The 14,726-nt window shown below is 33.1% G+C and overlaps 1 protein-coding gene across 9 annotated transcripts; it reads right to left on the minus strand.

Moving 5' to 3' along the window:
* Positions 1–1,085: 1,085 nt before the first annotated feature.
* On the minus strand, positions 1,086–6,936 carry LOC122592449. Of its 9 annotated transcripts, XM_043764681.1 has the most exons (7): positions 6,000–6,936; positions 5,732–5,795; positions 5,448–5,651; positions 3,541–3,764; positions 2,211–2,467; positions 1,400–1,489; positions 1,086–1,326 (listed from the first exon to the last, which is right to left on the minus strand). In XM_043764681.1, exons 4-7 carry the CDS (start codon positions 3,580–3,582, stop codon positions 1,275–1,277), a joined length of 441 nt encoding a protein of 146 aa, XP_043620616.1. In that variant the 5' UTR covers positions 3,583–3,764; positions 5,448–5,651; positions 5,732–5,795; positions 6,000–6,936; the 3' UTR covers positions 1,086–1,274. The 9 variants fall into 9 exon arrangements, 5 of the variants coding, with proteins under 5 accessions (XP_043620616.1, XP_043620615.1, XP_043620614.1 ...); XR_006322718.1 differs by adding an exon at positions 2,553–2,598 and having other exon boundaries at positions 5,448–6,936; XR_006322717.1 differs by adding an exon at positions 2,553–3,028 and having other exon boundaries at positions 5,448–6,936.
* Between the last annotated feature and the right edge of the window lie 7,790 nt (positions 6,937–14,726).

A 14,726-nucleotide genomic window follows, 5' to 3' on the forward strand; every position in this document is an offset into this window, starting at 1 on the left:
GGTCGTTTAATTGTCGCATAAAGTTTCGTAACGTTTCCATTTTTGTAACAACATTGAGTCATTATTAAGATGTTTTGATAAGGTGTTTTATTTAGAATTGTTATAATGTAACGTGTTAGTTGTTCCCTATAATAATTTGTACATTTATGTTTAATGTTATGTAAATCCATTAATTGTGAGATATATCTGTCGATTTTGGCCTGCCTGAGCCCCACCAAAAAATAACAGTTTCAAGCTGCATCCGTTTGACCCATTGCCCAGGTTGCCCAACCCGCCCACATTACCAACTCCATCAAAAAGTAACAAAAATGATAAATTTATAAGCTTACCATTCTCTTGCTTATATAAGGTTGTAACTACAATGATGAATCGGGTACATGGACAGGTCAGATTCACTCACAAACATATTTTGCCTGTTTCTAGAAAATATCGAATCTGCAGAATAGAAGTAACAAACTATATCAGCAGAAAAAATAAATTTTACTTCTGAAATAAAAATGATTTGAGAGTCGCGGGTATTAGAACTTAGATATATTCTTTGGGCTACTCCCAATACCTACATTTGACTGGTTAGGGTCAACTATAAACCAAGCAGACCATTAGTATAGAACTATAAATGGGTCAAAATTGACGACTACGAATAATAACATACATCAGTATATGTCTTACACAAACATGACGCTTTACCTCTAAAACAATATGTTAATCAAATTCATGTTTCAGTATATATATTCATTCACTTTTTTCAACTACTGGTCAAAAACCAGATACTCATCTATAAGCCAACCCATCCACATTTCTTTTTCCTACTCAACCATAGGAACCAACGTACAGTTTCAAATTTTCTATGTTGTTTTTCCGAGTGCGGTAGCATGGTCAACTTGCAAAGTTGAAAAATATAACTTAATACAAACAATCGTTGTATGGAGACTATATATTCTGAATGACATTTTCATTTGTATATAGATCTGTCCATGTTTAGTGATGGGGTTAAAAAATCTAGCATACATATTCAGTCACTTTTGTCAACTATAAAACAAAAATAAGGCCATAAACCAGATACTTAGTTATAATAGAATCACCGATACTTCATCTTAGGTGACAAGTGCATAATATTAAACTGAAACACGTAGAGCAATGATAAATTTATTTCAAAATGACTGAAAAGATATGTACTAACGTGCTGGAGTTCACTTCAAACTTAAAAAGGTTCATAAAGTAGCAAAAACAAGTAATAATAGAACCACCGATACTTCATCTTAGGTGACATCCTCTCACTTGACAGCTTTCTTGCCATCCCCGACAACATTTGTTTCTTGAAATTGCCTTTCAAAATTATGTTCCTTCATCAGCCAACTCAAAATAGAAAAATATGGAGATTTATTTAAAACTTATGTACCTCTTTTTCCCACGAACCACATCAGTTGCAACATTATCTCCAACCCCTTTATCGTCATTCATAACCACAGCTCCAGCCTCGGCAATGTGACTAAATTATTACATACTATTAGATCATGTTACTTTATATACAAGGAATAAATCGTTACATATATGCAAAAGTTGGTATGAAGAAATATGGGGCTGAATTACCTATGTTTTAAACATCAATACAGTTATATATAAAAGGTTGATACATACTACTTTCTAAGCTTGGTACTGTTTCTATCTTTGTGTCATGTTTCATTCTTAATCCCTACTTTCTTTCTCATCTACTGGCATTATACCATCAATCAGCCATAATGTAAAGTTTTCCAAACCCCCACCGAAAGGTATATATGGTCTTATACTTGGAGCATGGGGTAGTAGTTTCGATATAAAAATTGATCTTAATTCAGATTGTTACTTGTGAACAGGGTGGTTAAGGCTATGTTTTAGGTAATCAACTTAATTTTCGTTAAGTAAATCGTTAATCCACAACAGTTTATTGTGGAAAAAGCAACCGACATTTTTGGCCGTGCAAACAAACTTCATATTGGATTAAACTATTTCTGAACTCTCCGAGTCTTTCTATGAGTTCCACTAAGACTGAATACTACAGCTAAAAGAAACAGGTGTGTCAATGGGTTGGGTAATGGGTTCTGGTCAAGCAGGCAATAGTTCAATGAGAGTCAAAAGAAGTCGGTCCGTGCCGAAATGACACATCGATACCTTTATATATATACATATAAGACACACACACACCCATGTATATAAGACACAACAATTAATACCTTATTTCAAGCGGGTTTTCAGTTACATTCGAGATTGCTAATGAGGATCCTCGTGACTCATTACCAAATGAAATTGATTTCATATCCTCCTTCTTGAATTCTGGGTCAGACAACTCAGTAACAACAACTTTTGAACAGTTGAAACTCTCATAATCGGCAACTTGATAATACGTGTGACTTTTGGTTTCAAATATATGAGACGTTCCAATAAGTTGTTGTAAAATAGGAGGCATGAGATAGGTGTCGCCGATGTCATTCTGAGTTGATACAAACAAAAAAACATTTAAATTACAGCGGGAAACAAACAACTTGTATGTAAGGATTCCAATTTTAGTTGCATACCTGTTCAACATCAGCTAAGAGGCAGAATACCAATGAAGTTATTAATCTGACATTTTAAGAATCGAGATGGCATTTCAACACATTATTGATTTGGCTGTGTTTTATCCCGAATGATAACATATAAGAATTAAGGAAGCTCAAATGCATTGAACATGCCAGAAGTCACCCAAACTGCATCAGGGAGTGGATGCTCTTTTTTTGGATTGGTTATATAAGGTTCATAATGAGGACCAACAGGGGTTTGGTATTTATGTCCATCTCCTCTAAGCCCATAATTTTTATAATCTTGTTCATCCTTTTAAAGTGGATATGGAGCCATGACTGGGTTAGAAAACTGGATGCTTCCTTGTGCAGGTGGTCCAGTAAGAAAACCCGTGTCAGGGCATGGACTTTCTTGATTGGTTATAGTGGTCATAAGAATGCGGATTTGAATCCAATAATGGAGCCGGCTTGAATAAGTTTGCCAGTCTATCTACCTAAAAATGGGTAGAAAGTAATAGGGTTTTAGAGATGGTAAATTGGGCAGGTTGGGTAATGAGACAAGGCAGGTTTGGGTCAACAAAAGGACACTTATTAATCCTTAAACACGTTTTTTCTGGTTAAAATTATATACTTTATAAATAATAATGTAACAATAATATAGATGAGAATAGTTTGCACAAAAGATGATTGCTGATATAATATGATATACACTGGCAGTCAAGTTTTCAATATAGTGATTAGTAGTAGGTTGTACGAAATAAAAGGTCACTTGAGGCTAGTTTTTATCTCTTGTTTCAGCTAATTATAATTATAACCATTTGACCAGTTAAAGACAAACCGTGACCCGAATTGACCCTTTCGTTGTCAGTTTGCCACTACTCACCACGTTTATTTGCCCTCCAATTTTAATAAAGCTTAGTTGTTCGACTTTGCTCTAAAAATAAGAAAACAGCATAATTGAAATAGAGATAATAATAAAAAAAAATAAAAATGGAAAGAGACTCACTTGATCAAAAGTTAAGTCAAAACTTGCAAGTTCTTTGATCATAAATCTCCTATATAGCCTTCGTAAATACACTCCTGGATACGTTGGACATGTTCAACCCATTGTCCGGCTTCTTTAAAGAAAAATGCTCAATTGAGCAAACTTCACCTTTGAGGGGCTTCTTATCATCAAAAAGTTGAGTTACAATGTAGATAACAGTTGAAGCGATAAAAATTGGACTTCTCCTGGAAAAAAGAAAAAAATACACATTAAAGAACCAGCAAAAAGAGATCCAAATGAAAGCAATTAAGTTGGAAGGTTCATGAATTAAGACTTGGAGTTGATGGTACAAAAAGCAACACATATATCTTCTTGAATAATTTCAATTGATACGAAACAGACCTAAGATAGCAAAGTATATATGCTTCAAGGTTAAATAATCAGTTCCATAAAAGTTGCAATGAAACCAATCATCTAAGGGTGTATTTATCGATTTAGCCCGTCTTATAGCATAACTTCAAAGAAAGTCTACTCCCGTGTGACCACATAACAAAACCTTTACTTAACCGTGAAGATGTCTTTTTGGATTGTTATTAAAGTCCTCTGCAGAATTTTAAAAAATATATTGTATCAAAAAATATTAATAAGATATGTATGTTATTATATCTTTTGTTACAATATAAAATTAATTTTAAATATTACTTGTTAAAGTTTTTATATATTAAAGATACTTAATAAAATGCTAAATTTTATAATAGTGTAATTCAACAAACATACAATATTGTCATTTTTATAATCTTTAATTTTTTGAATTATTTTAGACACCGTATACATATTAATAATATCTTTTATTTAAATATCATAACAATGTAAAATTAAATATTTACAACCAATATTTACATTATATGTTAAAGCTCCGATATAAACTCACAATTTGACTCCAAAACGACGTGGTCAAGAAGTGGACAACACTGAGCAACCGGGTATAGTTGGGCTTGACGCCAACCACCATATTGACCATTACTTATCCTCTTATATGGTGTTACATTGGTTGAAGTCTAAGTCTACTTTTTTTTGGTATATATACTCCCAAATTAAGCCCCTCCTTTTACAATAATCAGTATAAAAATCTTACACCATTTGGCAACAAATAAATCTCCAATATACAGTAATAGTTTAACCAAACAAAAGAACACAACAGATCAATAATTAGAAATGGACCACTGAACTAATATTGGTAAAAAAACATATATCCAAATGTTGAACCTTGAGCTGGCTACATCACAAGTAATATGCTCTACAAAAGATCAAGAAACCTTCCATTTGAACGATGTTAAGTCTCGGAAAGCAAAGAAAAGAAAAATCATGGCTACAAAATCTCATCTTTTGCCCAAAAAAGCCACAGATTTAGAAATTAATTGTCATAGCCAGGCTAAAGAGGGCAATTCCTAATGATCAGACAGTAACCAAAAGAAAATGACGACAGACAACATGTATTCTAATGCATAATACATCGAAAAAACAGGTGGAAAAAAAAAAAGATCCTGCCCTTGAAAAACTAAAATTTATTAATACTGAATGATTAAAGCAAGATGATGTTAAACGATTCACTCAAACAAGTAGAAACTTATCATCGCATCACCTATTATAATGTTTTGCGCTTACAAATCATCTCTATTTAGCACCTAAAAAAATACTCGTATGTTAATAAGTCTATGGGCGAGCAACATCCGTTTACTCGACTGCTCTCTGGATTGTGCTGTCCTCCCCTCAATATTAAGGAATTCCATTCCACACATTTGCAAAAACACACACACAGAAAAGGCAAATAGAGCATAGCACTGTAGTGATATCCATCATCTAGTTATCATTAAGGCTGCATTTCCAACAACTTATTAACCAGGAAAAGTGAAGTTTGCTTGACTCACAGTTAGGCTGAGTCGGGAAGTAAAGTGAATCAATTTGCTTCCTGGAGAAAGCCACCGAGAATACTCCAGTTAGGTCATCGCCCTATCTCCATTTATCATCCCCGACCCTTGGATGTATTTCTTTGATCATAGCAGACAACGGTTGCGGTTCTATCTTCTTCTCCTCAACCCCCAATTCTCTTCTCCAGTGCCATGTCAATTCGCCTGATATGGAAAGATGTTCACAGACCATCACATGCTTACAAGTTTCAAACACAAAAAGAAAAGGAAAAGATTCATCAAACCTTTTACAAAAATGCATTGGAGGTAAAGCCTTTTTTTACAAAAACTCCTTACGCATTCTTAAACCTATTTTAAAGAAAAAGCTTTTCAAAAATCACCACAGGGGATGCCCTAAAGAGACTGTTTGATTTATCAATTTCCAACCCTGCTTCTAGAATGCTAATCCATGGGATTGAATCACCAAGGTTACTCCACATACTATTAAACTAACAAGATATATATACATCATCTATACCAACATAATGCATTCCTATGCATCTGCATTCATACCTCCCCCTTTGCCACTACAAAGCTCTCAGGTAATCCATCGATTATTCAAGCAAGCCATATATCATAGCCACAAGGATAACCCCCTGCCTCATAACATTGACAACCAACAAATTCAGTATATCATTGATAGTCAAAACATTGATCAACTCGATATCTACTCAAGACGACTCGATAAAAAAGATGGCAATTTCAAAACGATTGCTCAAATACGAGTAGTCGTTTCGGGTGGCTATAAAAAGAAAAGTACCAAAAAGTCACAAAGACAACCACTTTAATTAACACCTCTGCACTTATCTGATAAACCTTTTGCCATGCTTTAAAAAAAAACTTAAATCTTGACAACAAAAAAAAAAGAAAAAAAAAAGTTGAAAACCATTTTAATAAAAATAATAATACGGAGGGCTCAGATCTGTAAGACAGTGGGTACAAAAACAAGGATAAACCGCCATGGCTGCAAATGAATGCCCCGCCAAGATACGGCTAAATCTCAATGTTTGACCCCCCAAACACTCAGACGACCAACATATAGAGACACATTTATCATCACTGCCCCTGTTATCAAATTAATACTATACAGCGTACAGCTATATAATGCTAGCATTGCCTAATAATTGTTGTAGATATATCACTTCACTTGAGATAAAGAGTTAATTACACAAATCGTCCCTGTGACAGACACTATGTACGAGTAGTAGTAATAGTAGAATAGATTTGCTGTTTAAATAAATAAATAAATAAACATCTCCACCCATATAATATAATACGGAGTATAGATATAGAATAGAAATAAAAGGGTTGTTGAGAAATTAGGGGAAAGGGGCGCAGAAGGAGAAAATCATAAGCGGCAAAGGGGGGTCAACAACCCTGGAAAAACATCCTCTTCCCTCTGCTCTTGCTTCATTTCATTTTGTTGGTCGTCTGAGTGATCTTTTTTGGTCCGTCCCCAAAAGCCTAAATTGAACAAAGATGAGATATATTATTATAGTGGGCTTAAGTGGGCTTTGAAAAAGGCTAATGTGGTACACTTACTTTAGCGATTTCATAAAGAAACCGCTCAGTGTCGTCTTTGGTGGGTTTTTAGGTTCAATATTTCGACGGTGTATGAGAGAGGTTAAGATGTAGGTAAACGTTACCTCTACCTAAGTAGAGAGGCTACTTCCAATTTCTACCTAAATGTTACCCTCCAACTTTTGCATGAGATGAGAATTGAACTCATGACCTTTGTTTTCAAAAGTTCAGTTAAGATGTAGGCAACCTTTTTTTTCTTTTAGTTTGCTCCATCTAATTATTTTTCTTGTATAAAATCCAACTGAGTTATCCACTACTTGAAGCGGTATTTTTCTTTCGATGAACATTACTTTTAACAAAGTTAAACACAATAATATATATATATAGGGTAATTTTTCGGTGAGAACAGATTTAAAAAATAAGAACGGTAAGAACAAGGGATAAAATAGGAATTTTAGTATTTACATGGAGGTTTTTTTTATATCTTTTTATTATTAATTTTGAATGTAACTGTCATACAAACAAAAACACAAATATCATTGCATCCCTATCCACTTTTAAGGAGTTTTATAATGATCTGTACGTTTTTTTTTATCAAAAATAATTATATATACATTTGCAACTTTTTAATACATATACAGAAACTTTAATCTTTAACCATTTATATATTATGCATCCATTAATAAAATTTTAATCCTTATTAATTTTTGATATCACTTTTACTAAATCTTCACAAAAATCGAGATGGATGCACAAATTTGTATATTATGCATCCATTAATAAGATTTTGGTCTTCTTTAATTTGATATCACTTTTGCTAAATTTTAACAAAACTCGAGATGGATGCACAAATTTTTATATTATGCATCCATTAATATTGTTGTAGTTCTGTTCATCTAATACATATTCAACGAGAATTAATGACTTATGCACAATCTTTTCTTTATCATTCTCATAAAATGAAAAATACCCATGGATGCACCATAGAATTGTTCATCCCATAAAAAAAACTAGATCCATTCTCAGAAAGTAAAAATAAAATAGATGCATTCAATAATGTACCAAACTTATGCAGCTAACCTGGGAAGATGAAGAAAAACAAGATGTAGAGTCTGAATAATACAAATAAAAAATTGATGCACATAAATAGAACAACCTAAAATATCATAATATGTAAACCATGTATATTCGATCGATATGCTTTGAAAGTTGAGCAGATATCACATAATACACCCAATTAAAGGAATGATATTTCATCAATTGTAATAATAAATAAACAAAGAAAGAGGGAAATAGAAATACAATTCTGGTGATGTGTTTTTTAAAAATAAAGAAGATGGTGGAATAATAGGAAGGAGGTGGGTTAGGTTTGGTGGGGTTTGCAAAAGTGGGGTAGTGGCAATAAATTAATTTGGTTTTTTAATTCCAAGTGTACCCTTTTCTATTTTAATATAATATTGAAATCCGTCAAAGTCCGTCAAAGTTACCTGACCGTTGATCTAAATTGTGGACCGTCGAGTTATGTTATTTTTTGTTAGCATTCTAATTTCGTTCGCATTAGATCCCCCCCCCCCCCCCCCCATATATATATATATATGGAAAAGTGAGTATGAAGCTGTTATGCACCCAACTTGGGTGAAAAACCCCTCACATACTAATATTTTAATATTTTAAATAAATACATGACCCCCTATGATTTTTACCTTTTAAAAAAAGGTATATTCTCTTCCCCCATATATATATAATGTCTATAATTCCTTCAAAATGTAAGTAAATATGACCAAAAAAGTAATAGAGTGAACCTACAACATTGTATGTTTATTGTTTTGTTAACAAGAATTTTAACTCGGACGTTGTCATGCAAACATAAATCTAGCATTAACCAGAAGTTTGGATACCTAAATTTTATTATAAGAAGTAGAAAACAATCGATAGATAAAGTTGAAAAAACCGAGAATTCGATGATAGAAGTTAGAAACCTTATAATAAGAGATAAAAAGTAAAAAATAAAATTTGATGATTAAAGTTAAAACCCAATAGTCAATTGGTAAAAATTAAAAAGTTTGTTACTTAAATTTATATAAAAATGTTAGACTAAAGTTAAAAAACTTAAAAGTTAAGTAGTAAAAATAAGAAACTTTAAAAGTATAGTATTGTAAATAAAAAAAATTAAAAAAAATTGCAACAGTACTGAGTTGCTACAGTGACTGAGTCGCTACAATACTTAGCTACAGTATTTCTACTCACATGGTTGGCTTTTGGGAATCTCTCTATATAACTAAGAGAGGATAATTTTTTGATTAGTTGACAATTATAAAAGAATGTCATGTAGGATTTTTTATTATGTGTCATACTTACATTAATTTCCTAATTTTAAGCATTTTTTAAAAATTATTCTTTATCTTAATAATCATTAATTAATAATAAAAAAAAATAAAAAAGTTAAATAAAAAAACCATGATAACCAGTCGGACCAACTTTAAATAATGAGTTTTCACATTAAAACTTAATTTTAAAAAATAGTTATATTGCTATAATTTAGGAATATATTTATGTGCAAGTTCTATCTTAATTTACTTTAATCGTTGTTTAAATATTTTAGAGATAAACTAATAGACTTTTATTTCTACTTCTTAATAAAACAAATCTCCCTCGTCCCTTTAAATATTTTTGTCTTTAAAATACTTTATTTGCCCTTAGACTTTTTTGTTTTTTTTTTTTTTACGTAATTACCCAAAACTTTTATTTTAATAATTAATACTTTAAGCCTTTATTTTTTAAAAAATTCTACTATCGCAATTATATTAACCTACACCACTTGACACCGTTAGTACCATCACCGACACCCAATGGCGGAGCCACTTTAGGAAGAAAGGATGCCATGGCCCATCCCAACCATGCTAGTGACTTTGATTATTATACATGGACTTGTGTAAATTTACTCTATCTATATCTTGGCCCATCCCATTTAATAATTTTAAAAGCTGAAACGGTCAAAATGTTTAAATAAGTTAAGGTAAAAGAAATTAACCCCTTTATATAGTTTTGGCTTTAAATTAATTTCCTAGTATTTTATTTTTAGATTTGGGGTTAATTTAGTTGGAACTTTAGCGGATAGCGGGTAAAATACCCACAAAAAGGTGGGATGGGTCGTGGCATCTCCTAAAAGTGCCAGCCATCCATATGACTTATGAATCATATTCCACTTCTCTTCTTCTCTACATCTTCATGCAATTCCATCTCTTCTCTTCAAAATCAAACGCTTAATTCTTCCAATTCAAAAGAGAAATCATTGTATTAAACATCACCATCTTATAATCTCCATTCAAGAATCAAAAGTTAGGGTTGTGGGTTTTGGTGGTGGCCGAAAATTTGGAGAAAAGAGGAAGGAATTGTGAATTAAAAACCCTAAGTAATTGTCTTCCTTGTTGAGGTAAGGAATTTCCCCAAATTTAGCTTTATCTTTTCTTTTGAAATTAAGGTTCATGGATGAACCAAATTGGGGGCTTTTACTAGAAATGATTTATGGTTAATTTTTCCCAATTCCTTAGTTAACCTAGTTGTCATTGAGTTATATAATGTGTTTGATTATGAAATTGATAAACTCTTGTGATAAATTGAAGTTATGAGAAAAGATGAATTTTTGCTAGTTATTGAAAAGATGATGAAAAGGGTAGAACGAGCTACCTAGTGTTATTATAAGAATGAAAGTAACTCAATGACAAATGGGTTGGGTTTTGGGTTTAGAAAAGGCTAGTAATTGAGTATGACTATGTTAAGCTAGTCAAATTGTGAATGAAAGCTTATGCATTTTATGATATGATCATAGGTTGAGCTTGTTGTGTAACAACCGCTTTACGAATATTCTAATTAAGTTCTTAGATCATACTTTCGCCATCTGAACGGCTAGACGGTCCAATCTATTTAAGTTCTTGACGTACTTTAAACTTAAAATATGTGCTTATTTGAAGGTCAATTTGATCTTAAATCTTGATTTATGTGACAGATTATGAATTAATTCGATAAAATATGAAAGTTCGGTTCGTAAATGTTCATGTCCATAATTGTTCCAGTGCAAAATGTTCACAAATAGTCCCTTGGAAAATACCTAGTGCATCTAATTGGAAAAGGTATAAATAGAAAATTGTAGTGTGAGAAACCACACTATTCATTCATCACCTCCAAACACCTTTCTCTCACTAAAAAACACATAGTCAGGCATATAAACACACACAAAATCACCACCTTGATCTTGGGTTGTTTGAGTGAAATCACTTGTACTTTTGAGTTCCTTGTGACGATCAAAACACGTTCCTAAAATCAAATCACAGGTAATAACAACATCTTTTTGAGGATTTGATCAAAATAAAAGTGTACTTTTTATGTTCTTGTTCTTGATGATTTGGTCCGATTTTTGTTAAAGAATCATGTTTATAAGCAATGGGTTTGTGTCTAAATGTGTTTAACATCATTTTAGTGAACAAGTTTGGGTCATAACGTGATTAAATTGCAAAACCCATTTTTCAAATATGAACATAACTAGTTCTTGAAGTTCAAAGTGTTCATGTGTTAGTTTGATTCTGAAATCTGAAAATATGTTAAGAAAATGGTGTTATTATGATAATATATACTGATAAAAGGTTCTAACACGTTCCAAGATCGACTTAGACCTCTATAGACTTGATTTCTTGGTTGATTGGGCTCGTGTTCATGTTCTTGAGCTGCTACTGCTGCTACTCGTTGTTGTTATGGTTGAAGTGTGGTTCGGTCTTGATTCACATTCTGGGCAACTGATCATACGATCGGTTTCACTCAATCTAATGTGGATTCGACTTTAGACATGATTATGGAATGCTAGAATGATCAGAATGATGGAACGATCTAAATGATGAAGCAGCTAAAACGATCTAAACTTGTGAGCATGAAACGATCTAAACTTGTGAGCATGAAACGATCTAAACTTGTGAGCATGAAACGATCTTATTGACCAGAACCAAAACGATCTTAATGTCACAATGATGAAACGACCTAAATGCTTGGGTTGGAACGATCTATACAACCACAACCAGAAATAACCTCTTTTAGCTATGAACAAGAAACGACCTCTTTTGGCTATGTATATGAAACGATCTCTTTGGACATGAACCTAAAACGACCTAAAGTTGTGCAACAGTGGGGACGATCTAAATAACAAATGTGAGACGATTTTGTGCATTGGACTTGAATTAATTTGCTTACATAAAACACTAGTCGATATTGTTCCCAATCTCTCTAAAATGATCTTAGTTCTTAAACCCTAATTCAATCAAGATGCACACTTGATTAAGTATATTCAAGGCTACAACTTGACAACAAAGCTAGTTCATAAATCGAGCTAAACAACGTTCAATGTACAAACCCTATTTAAGTGCACCAAAAACATAAGTTGTTCTCGATTATTAAAGTACGAGTGCTATGAACCAATAACTGAGTTCTTAAGACTAAAAGTTCATTATTTAAGACTTGTTCAACTCATTAACACAATAAGTACTTAATTGTGAGTTCTAAAACGCTCAGTTCGAGTCCAGTACATGTACTTAAAGTTCATTTAAACCCTTTTTGAGTCAAAACGTTCAAAGATCTTCAAAGGACCCAAATCATCGGATCATCAAGGACATTTGTGATTAAGTAATCACCAAGACTAATATATGTGCATATTATGTGACCAACAACGTGTACTTAGGTTTCTGTCAAGGTGTGCTTGGATTTTGATAGATATAATCTATCTACCTCTGTGCGTGCTCTTTGTGAACACGATAACTGTGCGGGTACCAGATCACTGTGAGTTCACCTATTCCCCTTTTTACATCTTGTTCAGAGTTCTTTATCGGGGACTGAAAAGCATAAAAACTATTTTGTACGCATATATATATACAGACTTATATATATATATATGTTCTTGGACTGTTCTACGTACTATTTTTATGAACGTACAAACTATTTATGAAATGATTCTGGATTATCTTCAAAGGTGTATTTTAGATCTTGAATGGGCAGGATCTTGAATACATTCACATCATTTATATGTACTTATCGTTCTATGTATGAGACCTATATTTTACTGCTATCAATTCATCTCCCATCAGTTCTGGGAATGGACCGTAGGTAATCATGGACAGCGCTGTTAGGGTATGCCCACCCTCATTCTCCACGGTACAGGAGGATGCATATTATCTGTACTTATACTGATCATTTGTTCTGATCATCTGTTCTGATCTAGATCATACTTATAACTTACTTGATTATGTGAGCTCACTGGTTCATTATGGTTCATTTTTGGCCAAGCGGATTAGCAGTAATTATAGACACACATATTAAGTACAATACTGGTTCTTAAACTATTGTTATTACAACAAGGTATTTTGACAGACGTACAGATCTTATGACATGTTCTTATTATACATACAGAACTATGTATAACTATAAAGTACTTTATGTGAATCTCACCAACTACTTTTGTAGTTGACCCTTTTGAACTCACATGCTTTTCAGGCTAGACTATTAGATCTTTAGCATAGGAGTCTTCGTTCTCTCAGCTCATTCCTTTGGGATTGTTCGTACGTACAAGATCAGTAGCTGTGAAGACTTCCTTTTGCTTGGTTCAGTTCAAGACTTGGTGCTGTAAAGACAATTGTTCTGTCTTTCTTGATAATGACTATTTTGGGTTTATCCCATGTGTGCTGTAATAACTTATAACACTACTTATCTTTTAATGTTAATGGCTGTGTTTGAACTTGTACTGTGTGTGCTTGTGCTTATCTGTGCATCCCGTATATTCCGCTTTAGCGGGGTGTTACATGTTGAGCATTATTGTTTAGCATTGTTGTCTTTGTTGCGGAGGAGGTGAGTATATTTGCATACCTTTATGTATACGTTGGGTCAATTACCATGAGATGTGAATGTTCCAAGCATGGTAATTGATTTGGCGTTTAGCCCATGTGGGGCATAGTTTATGAGGCCTAAGAACCTCCGGGGCCTAAGAACCCTGATAGTTGATCGATTGAGGCCTAAGAACCTCCGGTGGCCTAAGAACCCCAATAGATTATCATGATTATGTTGTTTAGCTTATATGGATCCATATATGTATTTGATAGGGTGCAAAGTGAGCATGTAAATGTGACACGACGGTGTCATAGGTTACATGTAAAAGTCTTTGCACTTGCCTTCCTTCGTATTCGTAAATGTATGCAAGCATATTCACTAAGCCTTTGCTTATATTTTAGTTGTTTACACTTTTATAGGTAGCTCCGGAAAAAGGAACTAGTGTTGTTGATTTGAAGAAATTTGAATTAGAGCTTGAAGTAATTTTGGAAGTTCTTGAAGGTATATAGGTCATCCTTGGATGGATGACGATCTTTTGGTGTAGATACCTAGTTGTCCCTCTCCTTTGGCTCTTGGTACATTTTGATGTGATTGTTATATTCCTTGTTAAATTATGTAAATGAGAAGGTGTAAAGTTGTTAGAAAGTTGTGAAGTTGCAATTTGGACGAAAATTGTGTCAATTTGGGTAAATGACCCGTTTGGTGGTGTTCATGGGTTTTGAAACTAAATATTGTTGTGTGAAAGTCAAAATGTGTTTATAATGTTGTTAGAAACTTTCGGAATGTAGCTTTGAAGTTCATTGTGTCATGGTAAGGATTGCAAGATGGTTTAAGTATCAAAAATGGAATTGGTTTGCT

The sequence above is a fragment of the Erigeron canadensis genome, chromosome 3, assembly GCF_010389155.1.
Source record: "Erigeron canadensis isolate Cc75 chromosome 3, C_canadensis_v1, whole genome shotgun sequence".
NCBI classification, from domain to species: domain Eukaryota; kingdom Viridiplantae; phylum Streptophyta; class Magnoliopsida; order Asterales; family Asteraceae; genus Erigeron; species Erigeron canadensis.

Coding starts and splice junctions, on each gene's coding strand:
- LOC122592449 (XM_043764680.1), bottom strand. CDS start 3,582: ATGATCAAAGAACTTGCAAGTTTTGACTTAACTTTTGATCAA. Junction 1,490..2,210: donor GAAAACCCGCTTGAAATAAG/GTATTAATTGTT, acceptor GTAATAATTTAG/TCACATTGCCGAGGCTGGAG. Junction 1,327..1,399: donor GTGGTTCGTGGGAAAAAGAG/GTACATAAGTTT, acceptor TAATTTTGAAAG/GCAATTTCAAGAAACAAATG.